Genomic DNA, 22339 nt, shown 5'->3' with positions numbered 1-22339 from the left:
TTTCTGGCTCTCTCTGTGCTGTTCTCTCTTAAGCAGATTCCCTTTCCTCTCTCTTCTCCTGAGAGTTGGACATAACCTATTTTGTCAAATCTTTTTCTGATTTGTCACTTTGTCTGTCATTCAGACATCACTTTTTTAAACCTGGGAGCTTCCTTCTACAAACCAACTCTACCTTTATTGTTTGGGATTAAAGGTGTGTACTAAGGGTGTGTCTGCATTCTGGGCATAGGGTTTAAAGATGTGTGCTAATGGTGAGCCACACCACAACTAGAAACAGATTATCCTGTAAACAACACAATCTCAGGGTTCACAGTGTAATCAAACATCCTGCAACAGAGGATTGTTCTTGGGAGGCAGTTACAAATGACTTCTGGTCTGTGGCTTGGGTGATTAATGGGTGGTAATGCCCAGTATTTAGAGAAAGAAAAGAACAGGTTTAGGTGGAAGATGATGTCTGTGAGTCATGTCAAGGAAGAGGTGTCTATTAGATAGCCAGATGGAGATGAGCAGGAGGTAGGTGGAAGACAGGTGAGGCTCCAGAACAAGTCTGACTACAGATCCCAATTTGGAAGTATCAGATACCAGAAGCCTAAGGCATTTCTCAAAGTTCTCATTTCTCTGGGTTGTATCCCAGAGCAGAGTGCTTTGGGAGTAGGACTCTAATAACTTAGTTTGTAGTTGTACTTGCACCTACTGGAGTCTCCAACCCAAATCAGTAGAAGTCTATTCTTCTGTCAGCATTTTGTCATAACAATGTGCTATGCACTGGCTCCAAAAGTTACCTAACTTATGTATTTTTTAAGATTTATTAATTTATATGAGTGCTCTATCTGTAGAGCTAGAACATGTATACCTGCATTCCAGAAGAGGGCATCAGATCCCACAAGGTTATGAGCCATCATGCAGTTGCTGGGAATTGAACTCAGGACCTCTGAACCCCTAAGTCATCTCTCCAGATGTTGTTTGAAGCTGCAAACTGTTTTTTGTAGCTGCTTTTAGTTGTAAGTATCTTCCCATTTGAGTCTAAAGAAGGTACTGAGAAGTCTTTTTGTTTATAGTGCTGGCCTATTCCAGTTTGATAAAAGATGAAAAGTATTCAGTTTGGCAACACATATGTTAAAATTGAAACAGTATAGGGACTGGAGAGATGGCTCAGTAGTTGTTAAGTCATCTCTCTAGCCACCTAGTGCACCTGCGGAAGACTCAGGTTCAGTTCCCAGTACCCACAGGGTAGCTCACAACTATCTGTAACTCAATTTCTGTAGGATTAGAACTCAGCTGGCATCAGGCACACAAACGATGTACATAGACACATGCAGACAAGGTATAAAAGAAGTTATTCTCAAACCGTTTTTTTTTTTTTTAAAAAATAAAATGACACAGAAAACAAATTAACATGGTCCCCGCACAAAGGCAAAAGGCAAAATCAAAATGTTCCATGTATTTGAAACTCATTACTTTATCAGCTTTAAAAAAATTGTAAAAATAAACACACACATGCCAAATGAGAGGAATGGATTAAGATGTTCGGGAAATGTTCAACGGAGAAAATCCTCTGTCTATATTCAGGGAAATTTTAAATATTCTGGGCAAATAATAATTACAAAGTGACACTTATTAATCGCCTTTTCTCTGTGGCTATGACAGATATCACCGCTTTTCTTGGATGATACAGGTATTCATGCAGCGTAGTTAAGCACAAGCCTCATCTCCATAGAATATTCCCATATCATTAAATTAGAAAAGGAAAATAGGCTCTCTCGGCTCGGCTCCTGAGGGACTTCCGGCATGTGGAACCTGAGTTCCGAGGCTGCCATGGATACCCGGAGTGTTTAGGTGGAACTCCCATCCTAGCGACGCGCGCCTGGTTGCTAGGGGCGGAGGCGCGGGAATCTGTGGAAGCTGCGGATGCCAGCTACCCGTGCTCGCGGGCCTCGGTACCAGCCCGCCGGTGGGTATGGAGCCCGAGGTGGGAGAGGGGAGCATCCGGGAGGTGGGAGTCCTCGCGCTGTCCCCGGCGGTAGCCACCCACCCACCCGAAGCGAGGAGGAGGTCCGGGAGGGTATGTGTTGGACCTTGTGTCACCTGCTTCCATCTTGTCATAATCCTCCCCGGGCACGAGCACATCAAAAGTAAGATTTAGCAGGTCAAATAATGGACTGGAGAAGGAACATTTATAATCTGAAGGGACAGAAAGAAAACAAACTGAACAACAAAGAACTGCACACTGATGGTCCTCAACCTTGGGAGTTCTGATCTAGCACAGACTCTCAGTGAGACTGGGTGTCAATAAATCCTCTTACCGTCGGAACCTTTTCCTTTACATTATCATCACAGTCAAACCAGTCCACCTATAAGCTTCTGCGTGTAGTTTGTAGATGTCTTGATCTCAGTATAGGTTAGCTACACATGTGAAAGATTTGGGAAGACAGCGTGGATTTAAAAAAAAAATCACTTATACCAGTTGGGCAGTGGTGATGCATACCTTTAATCCCAGCACTCAGGAGGTAGAGGCAGACAGATCTCTGAGCTCTCTGAGGTCAGCCTGCTTGGTCTACAGAATGAGTGAGGTCCATGACAGCCAGGGCTACACAGTGAAACCCTGTCTCAAAAAAAAAAAAAAAAAAAAATCACTTACACAAATAGTGCCATGATAAAAGTCTCAGTAATCGTACTTACTAGGCCAGAATAAACATAGAAGATTTATTAAAAAGAATATATTGCAAGAAGAGACAGGCCTAGTGGGAACATTCTCAGAAAAAAACCCTGAGTGAGAATAGTTCTTTTATATAACAAGTCACCGGGAACTTGCTCAGTATTTCGTGGTTCATGTTTAGGTAACGTGGTACAGGGGCGTCTCACTACCTTGTTAAGTAGTAAATTTTACAACGGCACGTCTTCTTCGATATTTGGATTAAGGTACCCCTATGTCAGACTCCAAATATTTATATAAGACATCTCAAGTCACTAGGGTCATGTGAGAGGTTTTTTACTGTTTTTGTTTTTGTTTTGAATCTTTGTGTGTGTGTTGGAGGGAGGGTTGTCTCCACATACAGGATCAGGAAAGTCTAGGGAAACACGATTCAGCTCACTCAGTCCTGTCCCTGTGACAGCAAGTTAATTCTATGGCTCTCAGCTGTATCAAAAGCTATAAAGGATTTTTCTACTACATAATTGAAAGAGAATTTTCTGAACTCTATTTAATGTGACCTGTCGGCCTTTGGAAAGTAGATTCACACAGAGACAGGTCTGGGTTTCAAATGTAGACCTGCTTCCCCAAGAAACCCACAGGGTACCCGGAGCCATAATGGCCTTTAAGGCCTCTCCAAGCCCTTCCAGCCTTTGTGGGTTGAAGCAGGACGATGTGCCTTCAGAGATATTTTTTGGATGATCTTGTTAGGCAGTTTAAAAATACCATTATTGGGCTGGAGAGATGGCTCAGTTGTTAAGAGCCCTGACTGCTCTTTCGAAGGTCCTGAGTTCAAATCCCAGAAACCACATGGTGGCTTACAGCCATCCATAATGAGATCTGATGCTCTTTTCTGGGGTGTCTGAAGACAGCTACAGTGTACTTACATACAATAAATAAATAAATCTTTTTTTTAAAAAAGACCATTATTTTGAGGTCTGGTCACATGAGTCTGTGAGGCAGGTGGATTTTGACTTGGAGGCCAGCTTGGGCTATACAGAAAAAGATTTTGTCCCAAAAAACAGTAAAAAAACCAGAGGGTGTTATGTTCTTTTTATTTATTTATTTATTTATTTTGGTTTTTTGGATTTGGTTTTTTGGAGACAGGGTTTCTCTGTACAGCCCCGGCTGTCCTGGAACTCACTCTGTAGACCAGGCTGCCCTCGAACTCAGAAATCTGCCTGCCTCTGCCTCCCAGAGTGCTGGGGTTACAGGCATACGCCACCACTGCCCGGCCCAGAGGATGTTATGTTGTACCCTTTAAAGAGCTTCTGGCTAATCTTACTCTTAATTTAGTATGCTGCTCTCTCATTCAGCAGATAACTACGAGTCCATTCCACCAGACCAGGCTGGAGTACAGATACAGATATGAGCAAGACATTTTCCTTCTTCTCAAGTCTGTTGTTATGTTTATGGTATAAACCATAGGTTAATCTACATATAATAAATATTGCCCACCAAGTACATATATTTTTTGTTTTCAAAAATGTAGGCTGGGCAGTGGTGGTGCATGCCTTTAATCCCAGTACTTGGGAGGCAGAGGGAGATGGATTTCTGAGTTTGAAGCCTGCCTGGTCTACAGAGTGAGTTCTGGGACAGCCAGGACTATACAGAGAAACCCTGTCTGGAAAAAACAAACAAACAAACAATTTAGACTACCTTAGTGTATAACTTAATTTTTAGCCTGATTTTGATCTGTCACTCCAGTTAGGAGACTCAATGACTTGCTAACACCCTCCATGCTCATAAATCCATCTATATATGCTGTCTATCTTCAGGCACTAACTTCAAAGGACCAATGGCTTCTCCTCTCATTGATGTCTGAAATGGTCATCTTCTGCTACATATGCAGCTGGAGCTGTGGGTCCCTCCATGTGTACTCTTTGGCTAGTGGTTTAGTCCCTGGAAGCTCTGGGGGTACTGGTTGGTACATATTATTGTTCTTCCTACAGGGCTGCAATGTGTGCTATTTCTTAACAAGGAAAAACTACATTAATAATCTTTTCAATTAAACAAGGCTCCTATTTAAATCTCTCTGGTGCAAACATATGCTTAGATAGAGGGGAGATTAACTTAATCGTCCTTTCATTAATTACAGAGATTAGGAAGTGGCTGTCTGATTTGTTTCCAAAGACTGAATGAACTACAGATCATCAAGTACAGCAGTTCACCAAGAAGCCCTGGTTGCTTTGGGGGTAAGTAAAGCCAGGTTACCCTTCCTTCAACTCCCCCGTGAAGACACCTACTAAGAATCCAATTGGTTTTGAATACATTTACAACCCCTGTGGTTTCCAGTGACCTAGATCTACAGCCCTAGATCTGTTTGCAGTTTGATGGCATGGGTTACGCTGGCAGATGGGCAGCTCTGCACTTCTGCAGTCTATAAACAGTACATATCTCAGATTTTCTGCATGCTGTCCTAGAATTTCTCTTTTTAGTCCTCATGTGGCCTATCACAGAGCATCCTAGAATGTTTGAATTAGAAGAGACTGCAGCTTCAGGAGTTTGCAACAAATATTTTTGTCATACTATGTTAGCCATTTGGGGTTTAAAACACAAAAGATCTTGGGGCTAGAGAGATAGCTCATTGGTTAAGAGCACTGTCTGCTCTTCTAGAGGTCCTGTGTTCAATCCTCAGCAACCACATGGTGGCTCACAAGCATCTGTAATGGAATCTGATGCCCTCTTCTGGCATGACGGTGTACATGCAAATAGAGCACTCAGATACATAAAATAAATAAATCTGTCTTTAAAAAGTCCTACTGAACCCGTAATGTCCTGGTCATGTCAAGGTCCTTTAGTATTGTGCTGCTGCCCTAGGTAGGGAGGCTGAGGCAGGGGGGCGCCACTCAAGGACACAGTGAGCCGGGAAGAAGCTGAGGCAGAGCCCAGAACCCTAGGGCACACCCTCTGTTGTCGGCTCTGCATTGTGTCTCTGAGCGGTTTGTCTCTTTCCAGGATGCCAGCTCATGTATTTCCTCAAACACTAGGGTAGAATTCTCTGGGAATCTCTGTTTTCAGTGGAGGGGTGAACAAGAGCAGGTACCTGGCGGCTTTCAGTTGCGCTTCTCTCTGGGGGCAGCTCTTCCTGGAGCTCCGCTGGTGGGTCTATGAACAGGAATCTTCCAGAACCACTTTAAGCAGAAACCGGGGGAAACAAGGACTGGCCCCTCTCCCCACCGCTCTTACTTCCTTCAGCTCTTCAGCTAGGACACGACAGTTGGATTCTCATACCTACGTTTTCATTCTGTCTGCCATTGGTATACCACAGTAAAACGTATAGAAAGAAGCAGACCTTGCACTGAGATGGAGGTGAAGGGAAGCCGTAGGACTCCCTGAGAGACTCAGAATGGCTGCTAGTGTCCTTGCTTTGAGAACTGATGGCTCCGTGATCTCATTACAGCTGTCATCCCTAGCATCTTATTTTTGTAACATAATAATCTCTTTTTTTTGGATTTGGTTTTTTTCGAGACAGGGTTTCTCTGTGTAGCCCTGGCTGTCCTGGACTCACTCGGTAGACCAGGCTGGCCTCGAACTCAGAAATCCTCCTGCTTCTGCCTCCCAGAGTGCTGGGATTACAGGCGTGCGCCACCACCGCCCGGCACATAATAACCTCTTGATGTTGGTGTGCTACATTAGGGAAGTAATGCAAAGAAATTGCTAATGGCAAGTTAGGAAGGTTGTAGCTCTTAGAATAACTGAGGCTCTTCTCTTTTAAGAAGACTTTCTAAGATTAGTGTGATGGCTCCGCAGGTCGGCTTGACCCTTGCTGCCTGAACCTGGGAACCTGAGTTCAATCCCCAGAACCCAGGAAGGAAGGAAGAAGTGATCTCACAAAGTTGTCCTCTGACCTCTGTACTTGTCCATGGTGCATGTGTACATGTGTGTATATACACAGAGACAATAATAATGACTTTTTAATTGCAAAAGAAAGCTTGCTAATACATATTATATTTTATTTTCACCTATATGCCCATAGTACTTAATTTTTTATGGTAGAGCACATTTAACATAAAATTTACCATGCATGACATTTTATGCATAAATGGTATCGTGTTGCAGTCACCCACATTTAGTTACATTTATCACCCCCAAAGTTAACTTTGTCTTTAGTAAGCAGTCTGCTACACCCCCCTTCTCCACCTCTGCTCAGCTCCTGGCAGCCACTAACCAAGCTCCTTACTGTCACTGTAGATTTTCAAACTGGGTATTTCATGTGAGTGGGGTCATGTATCATATAGCTTAGTGTGTCTAGCCTTTTTTGCTTAGCATGGTGGGTCCCAGTTTCAGCCATATTAATGACTGTTTAGTAGATGGGTAGGCCACATTTTGTTTCTGTATCCCTTTCTTCCTTCTCTCTCTCTCTTCTTCCTCCTCCTCTTCTTCACCATTATGCCTTGTTTGATGAAATTTTTTCATGTCTTGGCTGCTGCAAGCAATGCCTGGTGAGCATGTGTGTACCAACATTTGTTTTAAGACCTGTCTTTATTTCTTTAAAGACTTATTATTCTTGTGTATAAATGTTTTGTGTATATGTATATGTACCATGTGCATGCCTAGTACCTACAGAGGTCAGAAGCAAGTATCAGATTTCTTGGAACTGGAGTTTTGTTTGGTTTTTTCCTTTGTGTGTGGACGTACGTGTGTGTGTGTGTTACTGGGGATCAAACTCAGCCTTGTTGTGTACACTAGACAAGCTCTCTTTTCTACCACTGAAGCACATATCTAGACCTGAGTTTAATATTTTTAGAAAAAAACTTTGTATCTTTTTAGCTGGTTCATAAGAGCAAAATTGTTTAAATCAGTTAAAAACAATTGCTAGGCTGGGCAAGTAGCTCAGTTGGTAAGTGCTTGACACAGAAACTTGAGGACCGAGTAGAAACATCTGTAGCACCTATGTAAAAAGCTGGGTATGGGGCCCTTGCGTGTAATCCCAGCACTGGGGGGCGGACACAAGCCGATCTCTGGCTCACTGTCCAGCCAGCTAGGCTAATTAGCCCCAAGTCTCAGGAAGAGACCCTGTCTCAAAAAACAAAATATATAGCTCCTGAGGAAAGATGCTTACGGTTGGGTTGTCACACTCTAGCCCGCCCCCCATACATGCACATATATCCGCACACATGAATGCATATGTACAAACATGCACATATAAAGTAATTCTTAGTATTTTTTTTCTCAAGGCAGGGTTTATCTGTGTAGCCCTTCCTGTCCCAGAACTCTGTAGACCAGGCTGACTTTGAACTCAGCGATCCATCTGTCTCTGCCTCCAAGCATGCCTGGCTATTATTAGTTTTTTTTTGTTTGTTTGTTTTTGGAAAAGCATGTTCTTTTATAAAAAACGGAAGTAAAGGCATTTTATGATAAAATTAAAGATTTACATGGAAAATATTTCTGATAAAATAGAAGAGATATATAGAAAAACATGTTAAAATTGACAATTTTCATGGAAAATTAAAGAGTAAAGTGGTAGACATAAAAAACATTGCTAAAGCCGGGCAGTGGTGGCGCATGCCTTTAATCCCAGTACTTGGGAGGCAGAAGCAGGAGGATTTCTGAGTTCGAGGCCAGCCTGGTCTACAGAGTGTGTTCCAGGACAGCCAGGGATACACAGAGAAACCCTGTCTCGGAAAAACAAAAGAGCAAAAAACATTGGTAAATTAATTGAAAAAGGAAGTAGAAACATTCTATGATAGAATTGAAGATTTACATGGAAAATATTTCTGATAAAATTGTAGAAAATGTAGAAAAACATGTTAAAATTAAAGATTATCATGGACAATTGTATATGGGTATAATAATGGTAGGGATAAAAGTATTACTAAGTTGATTGAAAGTGGAATTATAAACATTTTCTGATAAAGTTGAAGATTTACATGGAAAATATTTCTGATAAAATTGAAGAAATATATAGAAAAACGTGTTAAAATTGAAGATTATCATGGAAAATTATACAGATAAAATGGAAGGCATAAAAATAATTCTAAGTTCATTGAAAGTGGAGTTATAAACATTTTCAGGTAAAACTGAAGATTTACATGGAAAATATTTCTGATAAAATTCAAGAAATGTATAGGAAAAACACGTTAAAATAGTCTATTTCATGGCAAATTATACAGGTAAAATGGTAGACATAAAAAAATCCTTTCTAAATTAATTGAAGTTGGAATTCAAAACATTTTGTGATTAAAATCAGAGACTTACATGGAAAACATTTCTGATAAAATAGAAGAAATATAAAGAAAAATTAGGTTAAATTGAAGATTATCATGAAAAATAATGCAGATAAAATGGTAGACATAAAAAATTACTAAATTAATTGAAAGAGGAATTACAAACATTTTCTCATAAAATTGAAGATTTACATGAAAAATGTTTCTGTGAGTCTATGTCTTTTTATTGGAGAATCGAGTCCATTGATGTTAGGAGATATTAAGGAATAGTGATTGTTGCTTCCTGTTATTTTTGATGTTATTTTTATGTTTGTGTGGTTATCCTCTTTGGGGTTTATTGGAAGAAGATTTTTGCTTTATCTAGGGTGTAGTTTCCCTCCTTGTATTGGTGTTTTCCATCTATTATCCTTTGTAGGGCTGGATTTGTGGGAAGATATTGTGTAAATTTGGTTTTATCATGGAATATCTTGGTTTCTCCATCTATGGTAATTGAGAGTTTTGCTGGGTATAGAAACCTGGGCTGGCATTTGTGTTCTCTTAGAGTCTGCATGAGGTTTGCCCAGGATCTTCTAGCTTTCATCGTCTCTGGTGAGAAGTCTGGTGTGATTCTGATAGGTCTGCCTTTATAAGTTACTTGCCCCCTTTCCCTTACTGCTTTTAATATTCTTTCTTTGTTTAGTGAATTTGGTGTTTTGATTATTATGTGCTGGGAGGACTTTCTGTTCTGGTCCAGTCTGTTTGGAGTTCTGAAGGCTTCTTGTATGTTCACAGGTATCTCTTTCTTTAGGTTAGGGAAGTTTTCTTCTATAATTTTATTGAAGATATTTACTGGCCCTTTAAGTTGGAAATCTTCATTCTCTTCTATACCTATAATCCTTAGGTTTGGTCTTCTCATTGTGTCCTGGATTTCCTGGATGTTGGGGTTACAAGCTTTATGCATTTTGCATTTTCTTTGACTGTTGAGTCAATGTTTTCTATGGTATCTTCAGCATCTGAGATTCTTTCTTCCATCTCTTGTATTCTTGTATTCTGTTGTTGATGCCTACATCTATGACTCCTGATTTTTTTCCAAGGTTTTCTGTCTCCAGAGATGTCTCACTTTGTGATTTCTTTATTGTTTCTACTTCCACTTTTAAATCCTGGATGGTTTTGTTCAGTTCCTTCACTTGATTGGGTTTTCCTGTATTTCTTTAAGGGATTTTTATCTTTCCTCTTTTAAGGGCTTCTGCCTGTTGACCCATATTCTCCTGTATTTCTTTAAGGGATTTTTGTGTTTCCTCTTTAAGGGCTTTTACCTGTTGACCCATGATCTCCTGTATTTATTTAAGGAAGTTATTTAAGTCCTTCTTGAAGCCCTCTATCAGCATCATGAGATAGGATTTTAAATCTAACTCTTGCTTTTCTGGTGTGTTGGGGTATCTGGGATTTGCTGTGGTGGGAGAACTGGGTTCTGATGTTGCCAAGTAGCCTTGGTTTCTGTTGGTAGGGTTCTTGCACTTGCCTTTCGCCATCTGGTTATCTCTGGTGTTAGTTGGTTTTGCTGTCTCTGGCTGGAGCTTGTCCCTCCTATGGGCCTGTAAGCCTGTGTCTGTATTCCTAGGAGACCAAATCTCTTCTGGCAAGGTCTGTACACAGAAGGCTGTGGAGCCACCTGGCTCCCTGGTGCAAATGGCATACTGAAGACCTCTGTCCCAGCTGCTCCACTGATCTTAGGCCCTGTGTGCCCCTAGCTGTTCCCCTCTAGACAGAAGGTAGAGACCTCAACTCTGCGTCCAGAAGTGAAAGCGCTGCTGGGAGATCGCTCTCTCCTGGTGGGCGGTGAACAGAAGGCTGTAGACCTGTCCAGCTCCCTGGTGCCTTATTTATTATCTATTCTTAGTATTTTTAAACACTGGTTTTTGACTTATCTGTTGAACCTCTATTGACAGCTGCAGTCCCAGGCCAAAGAAGATGAAGCAGAAGAAGGAAAAAAGTCAAATGCACATGGTCTCTTTTCTAAAAAGAAATGCACCTCACACAGGAAGGAAGGGAGGAAGGAAGGAAGGAAGGAAGGAAGGAAGGAAGGAAGGAAGGAAGGAAGGAAGGAAGGAAGGAAGGAAGGAAGGAAGGAAGGAAAAAAGGAAGAAAGGAAGGAAGGAAGGAAGGAAGGAAGGAAGGAAGGAAGGAAGGAAGGAAGGAAGGAAGGAAGGAAGGAAGGAAGGAATTAGTCTAATCAAATCACTAATGTTAGACCAATTGAAATTCAGTGTGTGCCCTCTCCCACTCCACAGGGAACACCCCCTCAGCGCCTGTGAGGGATGTTGTTACTTGACTGCCGTCTGAAACCAGCTCTTCCTCAGAAGGTGTTCTGTAGGCTCTGGGCTGCGATGGGGAAACTGCAGAGCAAACTCAGACACAGCACTTACTTATACAGGTATTCGGGGCGGGGGTCCCCAGTTTTAGCATGCCCCTTTAACATGCTCTGCTAAAGAAAGGAGGGGAGTACTGGTAAGCTCTCCTGCACACCCTGTTTGGTGTACATTTTAGATATAATCCCAGGCTGGGGAGGTGAACCCAGGCAAATGGCCCCTCACTATCTACACCTGCAGTGCACACCCAGGGGCCCTGTGTCTTTTGGAGTCATTTCTAACAAGAGCAGACACTTCTGGCCCCAGGATTCCCCCTCATCAGATTTCAATAACTCAGTTATTCTGGGTGATTCCCAAATAAATAATGTCATTTATTTCTGGGCATTTTCCAAACAAACCAAGGGTCTCCTTCCTGCTCACCCTGGTCTGAATTGATATTACTGCCACATTCTTTTGCCTCCTTCTTCCCTGTCCATTCCAGTGGACCTCATTTCCCATCCTTTCTGTAGCAGACCTGATGGAATTATAGAAGAGAGAGTCCAGACTAAAGCTTCCCAAGAATACATCCCTGCTCACGTGGATACCGTCTCTGTGGTTGCTACTCTGAACTCAGACCTTTGTATCTCTGGAGGAAAAGACAAGGTGAGGTTCCCAGTGCTTCCCCCCGCAGCTCACTGCAGGAAAGGGAAGATGTTATGAGTGTCTAACACTAACTGCATCACAACAGGGCTCACAGTTCAAAGGCTGGAGCTTAAGCCCGGCTCTGCCACTGCCTAGTACAGTGGCGAGTCTTTACATTTATGAGCCTTGCTTTGCTAGTCCATCACATGGATACAGAACAACAGCCATGCCCTAAGACAGTCATAAGGACTCAGTGAGGACCTTACCTTACGACAGGCCTCCTACAGGCTCTTATAAACGGGGTGTTACTGTTCCACCCACCTCGTTCTTAACAGTGACACTCAGACCCTGGAGCCAACAAAAATAATATTCTAGCTGCTTTATGTTTTGTTTTACAAAGTTCACAGTTAAGCACTGACCCTTTATACTTTGGTCTGTCCTCTTGTCAGCACTCAGCTTTCTGTCCTTACACTAGGAGCAATACACTACTGATTCTTCCTAATGGAAATAACACTAATAATGTTCCTTATTTCCAATAGGCTTTCAGAGTTGTCAAATTTTACTTGCAAACTATTTCACCTTTATAAGATACATTTATTTTAGATATCATTACTTCAAATGAGAATACACTTGAGGATCAATATTTAAGTGGCAATGTCTTATCTTAATGTCTGTATTATTTTAGATCTAAGAAATTGTATTTATGTGACCCTTTCTCACAGCTGAGAGTTAGGCAGGGCAAGGACTATCCACTTTGTTTTGTAATCTGGGGAACTCGCAGGTCTATTGTCACAGAGAATGGGGCCACAGCACCTGCTCCTTTCTCTGTAGCAATGAACTGCACTAAGCGAGGAAATTCTAATCCTGCTTAGGAGCCAGTGTTGCAGTAACTCCTGTAATCCCACTTCTCTGCAGACTGCTGTGGCCTATAATTGGAAAACCGGACAGGTGGTGAAAAGGTTCACAGGACACGAGCGGGAAATCACGAAGGTAACTGTCAAATGCTCGCTCGGAAGGGAACTGGGGAGCAAAGAAGGAAATAACATCAGCTACAGATATTAGAGGACTTGTCTGTGTAGTCCAAAGGAGAACGGCAAAGGCTTGCTTTGAAGCCAAGGAGAGCAAAGCAAATAATTTCAGACATGGAATGAATGCCGATAGCCGGCAGAGATGTGGTAGAAACATTTACACATTCAGCAGAGCATATAAGCCATCATCTAGTCTTTAGTATTTTGTTATAAAGGCTTAAACTGACTGAACTAATAATTTTCTTTTTTTAAAGAAAGAATTGAAGGCTATAAATAAGGAAACTAAAATAGAAACTTTCTGGAGTGTCTGAAGCATTACAACTTTTTGAGAGATGTCTATTAAGTCTCTTTTCTTTTTGGGTTTTTGAGACAAGTTTTCACTGTGCAGCTCTGGCTGTCCTGGAACTCAGTCTGTAGACCAGGCTGGCCTTGAACTCACATTCTCCCTGCGTTTGTCTTCTGAGTGTGGAGATTAAAGGTGTGCACCACCACGCCCAACTTATTAAGTCTTTTTTTAAAAGATATTTTCTTTATTTACATTTCAAATGTTATCCCCTTTCCTCATTTCCCCTCCAAAACTCCCCTATCCCATCAGATCACCATCCTAACCACTCTGATTCCCTGTCCTGGCATTTCCCTATACTGGGGCATCGAGCCTTCTCAGAACCACGGACCTCTCCTCCCTTTGATGTCCAACAAGGCCATCCTCTGCTACATATACAGCTGAAGACATGGGTCCCTCCATGTGTTCTTTTTGGTTGGTGGCTTAGTCCTTGGGAGCTCTGAGAATTCTGGTTGGTTCATATTGTTGTTCCTCCTATGGTGCTGCAAGTTCCTTCAGCTCCTTGGGTCCTTTCTCTAGCTCCTCCATGTGTTCAGTCCAGTGGTTGGCTGAGAGCACCCACCTTTGTATTTATCAGGTAATGGCAGAGCCCTACAGGAGACAGCTATATCAGGTTCCTGTCAGCAAGCTCTTGTTGACATGCACAGTAGTCTCTGGGTTTGGTGATTGTATATGGGATGGATCCCCAGGTGGGGCAGTCTCTGGATGGCCTTTCCTTTAGTCTCTGCTCCACAGTTTAGGGACTTAAGAGAAGGCTCTGCAGTTAAGAGCACTGCCTGGTCCTCCAGAAGAACCAGGTTCTATTCCCAGCACCCACATAATGCTTACAACCATCTGTAACTCAAATTTGGGCCTCTGAGGTCACTAGGCTCTAAAGTGGTGCTCAGACGCATGTGTAGTGAAGACACTGCACCCATACACATAAAATAGTAATGATAAAGTAATTTAAAACTGTTTTAAAGGAAGGAAATTCTGGGGTTGGGTACACAGCTCAGTAAAGCCTAGCATGGAGAAGCCCTGGCCGAGGAGAGAAGGTAATGCTCTGATAGACAGCAAGGGCAAGCGTTAGAGGCTAGACAAAAGGGTTCCCCACACGACACGGCAAGAGTGCTGAGCAGGGTTGGGGGTGAGGGGGTGGGGGGCTGGAGGGGAAAATGGAGGGGAAAATTGGGGGTGATGAAAGTTCTACAAGGGGAGATTGTGGAAGTTTGTACACCAATGTGAGTACACTTGCTGCCACTGAGCAGTACACTTGAAATGGTTAAAGTAATCATTTCTGTGGTGCATACACACACACACACACATACACACACACACACACACACACAGAGAGAGAGAGAGAGAGAGAGAGAGAGAGAGAGAGAGAGAGAGAGAGAGAAATAAGAAAAATTAAAAATGTGTATGTGGAGGAGCATACGCAGCCATCTTCTACTCTGAAGTCCTGTCTTGCATGTACCCTTGAGCTATCTCTGTTCTCATTTGTTCTCTGAGCAGATAGCCTGTATTCCCAAGTCAAACCAGTTCTTCAGCGCCTCTCGAGACAAGACAGTCCTGATGTGGGACCTGCAGGGCTCCTCCCAGCCCAGGCAGCAGTTGTCTGGCCATGCCATGGTGGTCACTGGCTTGGCTGTGAGCCCAGGTAAAGTGTGGCTGACCTCTGCCAGCACCTGGTGCATTCCCAGAACCCTGTCCACATCCCAGCTTACGCTACTGTGACTTCTCCCCTTGTTTTGAAGACTCATCCCAGCTGTGCACTGGCTCTCGGGACAATAGCCTGCTTCTGTGGGACGTGGGTACTGGACAGTGTGTGGAGAGAGCGTCTGTCTCCAGGAACCTGGTACCAATTCAGACTTGGTGGAGAGGGGCATGGGTGAGGGGCGTGCTCATGGGAAAGTGTGTGTGGTGTTATACAGCGTGGGTTCAGTCGAGAGGTGGTAGCTGGGAGAAAAGGGGGGTGGTAAAGGAGAGCGGAGTCCTCAGGCAGTTCTTCAAGGCACACTTGTTTTTTTAAAGATAGGGAAGTTTGTGCCCTCCACATTTTATTTATGAAGAATTATTTTTTTATTTTATGTATATGAGTACACTGTAGTTGTCTTCAGACACACCAGAAGAGGGCATTGGATCCCATTACAGATGGTTGTAAGCCACCATGTGGGTGCTGGGAATTGAACTCAGGACCTCTAGAAGAGCAGTCAGTGCTCTTAACCGCTGCCCCTTCAAAGCATACTTTTAGCATAATTTTAGTGCTACAGACACTGCTAGGAATAGAAGTACATAGGACATAGTGTTTACAACTCTTGTGTACAGTGTGATACAAGATGGCTACCCCTCATACACAAATTAGTGTGTCCTTTATTTGGTGTAATTCACTCTGTGGCAGCTAACCTCTTTAGACTTTGCACTCTGTCACACCTGGCTTCCAAACGTGGGGGTGGGGTGGTTGGAGGGGAGCTTTTCTTTTCCCATGCTGGGGGTTGGATCCTGAACCTTGCACATGGTAAGCAAACACCGAGCCTCTAACCTACACTCCCAGCTCTGCCCTCAAACCACAAATCTATCACCTCTTAGTTGTGCTATTTCAGCTTAGATTCTAGGTATCTCCATTTATAGAATGGGGAGTTATGTCACTAGGGAAGATCCTTTGGGTGATTAACTGAGATGAAGTATATCGTAAAACACCCGTCATTGTTCGTGACAGGTGGCAGTTGCTCCTCAGAGTTTAGTCATCTACTATCCTAGTTTTGAAGTCAGCTGCAGATGGTAGATGTGCTTGCCTAATGTCCTCCACATTTGTGAGGATACGGTACTGAGAAAAGGAAAAATCTGTTACCCTGGGTTGTTTTGAAAGTCTTTCATCTGTTCAGACAGGCTGCAGGCCAGGACTACTGTTACTCTTCTGAGCCCCCAAGGTGTTAAAGAAGAGTTCAGGAGTCCCCACTTAGCACAGGGTGCTCTTCTGGTTGCCACCTGATCACCATTGCCAGCTTTGGTTCAAGTCTCCAAGGCTAACCAGAAGGCGGCCTACTGGTACCTGCCCCTGAGCCCAGGTGGAGAAGGATTGACTGAGGGTTGTGGGACAATGACCCTGCTAACCCAGGCTTCTAGCTCAGGATCCCTGAGAGGAGATGAGCTTAGCCAGCTAATGGATTACAGCAGAGGAGCGACCTGCTGTGGAGACCTGCTAATGACTGTTTTCTCCAGGTCACACACCTGTGCTGGGTCCCAAGAGAGCCATACATAGTCCAGACGTCGGAGGATAAGACCATCAGGTGGGCTACTGGCCGCTGTGGAGGTGTTTCTGGTGAAGGTCTGTGGCTCCCATGCTTACATGACTGTCTCCATTCTGCTCTCCGTGCTGCTGTGCCCTTCCTCAGTCTCTCTTGTCCTTTACTCCACTGCCCCTGGGGACTCTCTGACCTGTAGCTTGTGGAAACACAGTGAGTGCACAAGATCAGGTCAGGCTAAGGTTCTGCTGAGCGGTTTGGAGCAGTTAACCTTGATCGTTCCCAGTGTGTGACCAGATCAGCATCAGCCTCACCTGTATAAGCACCCTGTCAGGCAGCCTGGCTCTGTCAACCCCTGAGGGGTTCCTGGGTTTCCAGGCACTTAGCCCTCACGCAGGGTCGCCCTTGGTAAGAAGGATTAGAGTCTAGTCAGGGAAGTCAGATAGTTGGTGGGTCACACTCTGGGGAGCATGGCTCAGAACTGTGGCTCTCAGAGGAGACTTCCATGAAATGGGAGGAATGACACACAAGGGAACACAGAACCCTTCCGTGGTGGGGACCTGGACTGCAGTCTCAGCACTTGAGAGGCCAAGTATTACAGCCTGGACTGCATAGGAAGACCTGCTTCAAAACAGCAACAATGTATCTTTTAAACAATTTTCAGTTATAGACACAAAAATAGCCGCTTATCTATTGAAAACTGTCCTAAAGGACCAAGTTAACTTGTATAATTAAGACGTGTTATAGCTGGGGTGGTCTGAGTTCCAGCCCAGCTTAATGTACAGATTGAGTCCCAGGACAGGCAGGGTGGGCTACACAGGGAAACCCTGTCTCAGAAAACCAATGAAAAAGATGTGTGTTCTAAAGTCTCCAAGAAAAGATGGTGAGAAGGCTCAGCAGATAAAGGCACCTGTTGCCAAGCCTGGCGGCTTCAGTCCCATAAATGCAGCCCTTTGAATAGTCCATATGACTTGATTACAAGGCAGAAAGACTCAAGCTGGCCTTGGTTTGGTTCCTTCCTGTCGGCTTTAGAGACTGTTAGGTTGTGACATTCTATTCTGACTGGCTGCAAACAGTCAGGCTTTTCCTGTTAGTGGGACGTCACAGTCCTGTTTACTACAAAGTCACAGTCTGCTTCTAATTCCTTTCAGATTATGGGACAGTCGGGGGCTTCAGATGGCTCACGTGTTTCCCACAAAGCAGCACATCCAGACCCACTGTGAAGTCAGCGTGGATGGGCATACGTGTGTCTCCTGCAGTAGTGGCTTTGGGGGCGAAGGCTGTGAAGCCACGGTGAGAGCCTGGGCCAGGGGTCTGTTCTCTGATGAGCAGGCTGCTCTGGTCTCACTCCCCTCACTGGGCTGCACAGACAGGATCTGCAACAGCGCTGACCTGCTTCAAATGCATCTGTCAGTCACCTCCAGTGGCTTCCTTTGAGAAACATTTATTAACCTGGATCTGTTTGAATTGATAATAGACAAGAGAACAGAATGGAAGTCAGGATAGAGAAGGGCTAAAGAGAGCAGCCTGCTGGTGTCCTTGCTCCTAGAGGAGCCTGAAGAGACAGATGTGTGGCCTTTGAGTAAGAGGCCATGCTAAGGAGAGCCCAGCTCATTAGGGGAACCGTGGTGCTTCACAGCTGGTCAAGGGTCCACCTCACCCGTATCCAGATGTACACCTCCCTTGCAGTAACTTCAGGATATGCTCTTCAGGACCCTCCAAAGTGTCTGGATTCATAACTGCAAGTTATCAGTTAAAAGATTATCTGGTTTCCAAATAAGAGTTGTATTTCTGAGTTATCAGCATGTGTGTCATGCCAGGCTTCGAGCTAAGCAATCATGGTTTTATTTGATTCCCAAGACAAGGCTAGAGTGCCATGCAGCAGTTCGGTGCTGTTTTAATGTCTATTTGTCAGTCAAGGGAATGGAGACATGGCAAGTTAGAATCTGTAGCTGGGCTTAGCTACTCTGTGTGTTCTTTTTCCTACCCTTTATCTTCCTGGTTTCACCCCTAGATAGGGAAGAAAGAAGGATGGAGAGAGAGAGAGAGAGAGAGAGAGAGAGAGAGAGAGAGAGAGAGAGAGAGAGAGAGAGAGAGAAGAGATCTGTGAATCTAGTATCTTCTGAGCATGGCTACTAATGAACTGTAACCAATGCCCCTGTATGAACAAAATCACTCACCCTGACAGGGGCCCGAGAATTTATACACCCTCGGAAAAGTTCCCAGAACATCAAATGCCACATATTCACAGAAACTGTCTGCACTTGGCAAAACCATGTCTTTGCTGGAGCATGTGGCAAATCCTAGCAGCTGTGAAGCAGCCCCATATCCCACACCTGGGATTAAAAGGAAAACATATTCTTAGAATATTTCTGTGCCTTTTAAAGAACACCAAATTCCAGTATTCTCACTATAGGAGTCTCCTACTCAGGGCATGTTCTTAGAAGGGACAGATTAGGGCTTGCAAACTTTGCATGTAACATTCTTATCCAGCTGGTGGATGGCAGGGTCTCCTGGGCCCCTATTGTTTTAGACACTGTTCAGTTTTCTCTTGTCTCTGAATGGTTCCTTATAGATATGGTGTGATATGTGTCAGTACAGTGGGGACCGATGGAGGTGTCACTTCCTTTGTCAGAAGCATTAAGCATCATGTCAGAATGTGTGCACACATGAAGAAGGTGTCCCTTACTGTGGGGTCCCCACAGCCATAGCTAGTGCTGTTGAGACATAGTGCTGCAATAGCTGCTGGATGGATGGGTGGTTGGGTATGGTGGACTGACTTTCTGACTCCGTGAGAGTGGGTCATGGGGAATGGGAGGGTAGATATTGGTGACACGTGAGTGTTGTCTGTGTGTATGAGCTGGCTTGTGTCATTACTTTGCAGTTGTGGGACCTAAGACAGACGAGAGACAGAATGTGTGAGTATAAGGGGCATTTCCAGACAGTTGCATCCTGTGTCTTTCTACCGAAGTCTACGGCCTCGATGCCTGTGATTGCTACTTCCGCACATGACTCCAAGGTGAAGATTTGGAACCAGGATACTGGAGGTAAGCAGTCTGCTCTCGGCGCTGCTCAGGAGCTGAGTGTAGCCTGCATTGCTCACCATATGCTAAGCCACCGGTGTCCTGCATTTTACAGTCCCCTTGTGGTCAAGAGGCGAGACACCACAGTGCCCACATCTTTCTCTTCAAGCTCTGGCTATAAGCCAGCTTCATGTTTCCCTCATACCATGATGTACAAAGTTATTCCTGAGACTCTCGAGCGAGCATGTTTGACTCTTACGTTCTTTCCACCTGCGGTTCCTCATCAGATTTGAACTTGTGATACTCAGAATGTCTGGAAAGAGGGGAAAGAAGAATGCTATTTTTTAGTTCTTATTTCAAGGATACAGTTAGAACCTCTGCTGTTGTTGGGACTGTGATAAAGTAAGAATGGACTGGGAAAGGCTCCCCCTGTTGGGACTCTGAGGTCACAGTAGGTCAAGGCCCCTCAGCACCAAAGAAAGCTGGGTCTTGTGGGCCATAGCTTCCCAGAGGCTTGCGTGTGCAGAGCCACAGAGGTCAAATGGTAGATACCTGGGAACTTTGTGAGCCATGGTTTAAACTCTTGGTAGCATAGAATCCAGTCCTGGTAGGGAATCTATACCATGGACATGGACAAGCGCTGTGAGCAAGTGTTGGATTTTCTTCTAGAAGTCTGATTTCCCAGCACCACTTTAATCCTGACAGGATTTGGCTAGAGATAAAAACAGTGCTGTTTTAGAGTTTTTCAAAATCTTCTCACTCTCCAGAAACTCACTTCCCCTCAGGGAGAGATAATTGCCCTACCAGAGAAAAGAGGTAGCGTGTCTAATCCTCTATAAACAGCTATGGCCATAAAGCCAACCTTCTATGGAGAAGACAGGCCTGCCGTACCCTCACCTGCCCCAGTGTAACCTCTGCGGGAGGGGATGTTTCAGATGAAGTGGCCACAAGACTCAGCATGGGGAGCAAGGCTGGGAGGCATTCATCTGAACAGGCAGCGCGGCTGCCCTGCCACATTCCTAAAAAAGTTGCCTCAGAGATGCAGATGGTGGGAAGCTGGACCAGTTAAAAATAAATTCCAGCCTTTAATTCCAGCACTTGGAAGGCAGAGGCAGGTGGATCTCTGTGAGTTTGAGGCCAGCCTGGTCTACAGAGTGAGTTCCAGGATAGCCAAGACTGCACAGAGAAACCCTGTCTCGAAAACACAACAAAAAAAGCAGAGGCCACTTGCCTCCATTGCATCCTCTCCTCCTTGAAGAGAGCTGGCAGCCTCAGATTAGTGTCCCGGTCTGTCTGCCCCCGACTTAGCCTGTCTTCTTTCATACCCCTTTTAAATATGGCCTCAGTTGTCTGAAATACTGCCTGGGTGTCTACATCCTGTTAGTTCTGGAGGTGAGGTCATGGAGGGGACCCTGGGTCTTCCCAGTGAGGTGCAGTGTACCCCGAGGAGAGGCAGAACCCTTGTGGCTTACAGGGCTCAGACAGCTCCACATTTCGTATGATATTTCTTTCTTTCCTTTTTTTTTTTTTTTTTTTTGGTTTTTTGGATTTGGTTTTTTTCGAGCAGAGTTTCTCTGTGTAGCCCTGGCTGTCCAGGAACTCACTCTGTAGACCAGACTGGCCTCGAACTCAGAAATCCGCCTGCCTCTGCCTCCCAGAGTGCTGGGATTACAGGCGTGCACCATCACAGCCCGGCTTCATATGATATTTCAATGCACAACGGAGTCCATCCAATGGTTGACAGATACATCCAATAGTTTAGACAGGCAGTCGCAGGCTGTGCTGTCTGCATGTGCATAAGCATCCTTGATGCTTACAGCGGTGCAGAACTGCCTCATGAGGCGTTTTCCCAGCACGCTTCCATCAGCGAGCACATGCCACTTCTCCTTCCTTCCACAGCCTGCCTTTTCACCTTGTCTCTGGATGGATCTGGACCCCTGACCTCACTGGCTGTTGGTGACGTCACCTCCTTGCTATGCGCCAGTTTCTACAGAGGAGTTCACTTACTCAGAGTGGACCACAGCCGAGGACTGGAACTGCAGGAAGTGGCAGCCTTCTGAAACCAAGAGATATTGATTGGATAATATCAAACCATGGCCCCTCTTTTCTGTGTAGCTTTGTGTTTTTCCACATGATCTTGTGGGGGAGGGGAGTTAGATTTGGTGTTCTTTTCTTAATTTTACTTAGAAGACATATCATTGTTAGATGATTCAAAAAATCAGGGTATTTGTACAAGTCTCACTCTGTAGTCCAGGCTGGCCAATAATTCAGCACATAGCCAGGCTGGCCTTCACCTCCCAATTCTCCTGTCTCAGTCTCCTGACTGTTGGGATTATAGGTGTGAGCCAGCATTCTTAGGAAAAATGAGGTTTCAAAACAAGGACTAGTCACTGGGCGTGGTAGAGCAAGGCTTTAATCCCAGCACTCAGGAAGCAGAGGCAGGGGGATTCTCTGATCTACAGAGTGAGTTCCAGGACAGCCAGGGCTACACAGAGAAGCCCTGTGCAAAAACAAAAAATAAAAATTAGAAACAAACAAAGAAACAAACAAACAAACATGAGGCAAACCCAAGTACAATTTTTAGTGAGAAATGTATTTATTGACTTGGAATCATTGAGTGGCAGGCAGGCAGGCATCCTTGAGAGTGAAAACGGCCTGGGTTTATGACATTCTTCATGTCTCCATAAAGGAGAAATGTTTCAAGACACATCACGCTGGGTAAGGATAGTGACACTCCATAGAGACAGCGGATGGGAGACCATGAGATTAGGCTCAGTCCCCAAGGTCACTTAGAGCGAGAGAGCAAAGGCCCTGGCTCTGTCCTGAGTAGGAGTAGAAGGCAGGGACTTCCTACCATCTGCCACCTCCCTTCCCGAGGCAGTGCTGCCCAGGG

At 44.5% G+C, this 22339-nt stretch overlaps 1 protein-coding gene across 2 annotated transcripts; it reads left to right on the top strand.

Annotated features, from left to right (window-relative positions):
- The first annotated feature begins 1880 nt into the window (after positions 1-1880).
- On the top strand, positions 1881-21957 carry Wdr31 (WD repeat domain 31). Of its 2 annotated transcripts, none has more exons than XM_052175509.1 (11): positions 1881-1951; positions 4788-4884; positions 11130-11272; positions 11720-11849; positions 12744-12818; positions 14694-14838; positions 14936-15036; positions 16401-16468; positions 17575-17716; positions 19308-19470; positions 21346-21957. In XM_052175509.1, exons 3-11 carry the CDS (start codon positions 11157-11159, stop codon positions 21504-21506), a joined length of 1101 nt encoding a protein of 366 aa, XP_052031469.1. In that variant the 5' UTR covers positions 1881-1951; positions 4788-4884; positions 11130-11156; the 3' UTR covers positions 21507-21957. The 2 variants fall into 2 exon arrangements, with proteins under 2 accessions (XP_052031469.1, XP_052031468.1); XM_052175508.1 differs by having other exon boundaries at positions 11717-11849; positions 21346-21955.
- Positions 21958-22339: the final 382 nt, after the last annotated feature.

This window comes from Apodemus sylvaticus, chromosome 3, assembly GCF_947179515.1.
Source record: "Apodemus sylvaticus chromosome 3, mApoSyl1.1, whole genome shotgun sequence".
Classification (NCBI taxonomy): domain Eukaryota; kingdom Metazoa; phylum Chordata; class Mammalia; order Rodentia; family Muridae; genus Apodemus; species Apodemus sylvaticus.
The sequence above is the reverse complement of the archived record's forward strand: the minus strand, read 5'-3'. Positions and strand labels throughout refer to the sequence as shown.

What these genes read in the sequence shown, in the direction of transcription:
- Wdr31 (XM_052175508.1), top strand. Translation starts at nt 11,157, where the DNA reads ATGTTGTTACTTGACTGCCGTCTGAAACCAGCTCTTCCTCAGAAGGTG. An exon ending in CACAGCACTTACTTATACAG is followed by an intron (nt 11,273 to 11,716) that starts GTATTCGGGGCG and finishes TCCTTTCTGTAG; the next exon opens with CAGACCTGATGGAATTATAG. An exon ending in TCGGAGGATAAGACCATCAG is followed by an intron (nt 16,469 to 17,574) that starts GTGGGCTACTGG and finishes AATTCCTTTCAG; the next exon opens with ATTATGGGACAGTCGGGGGC.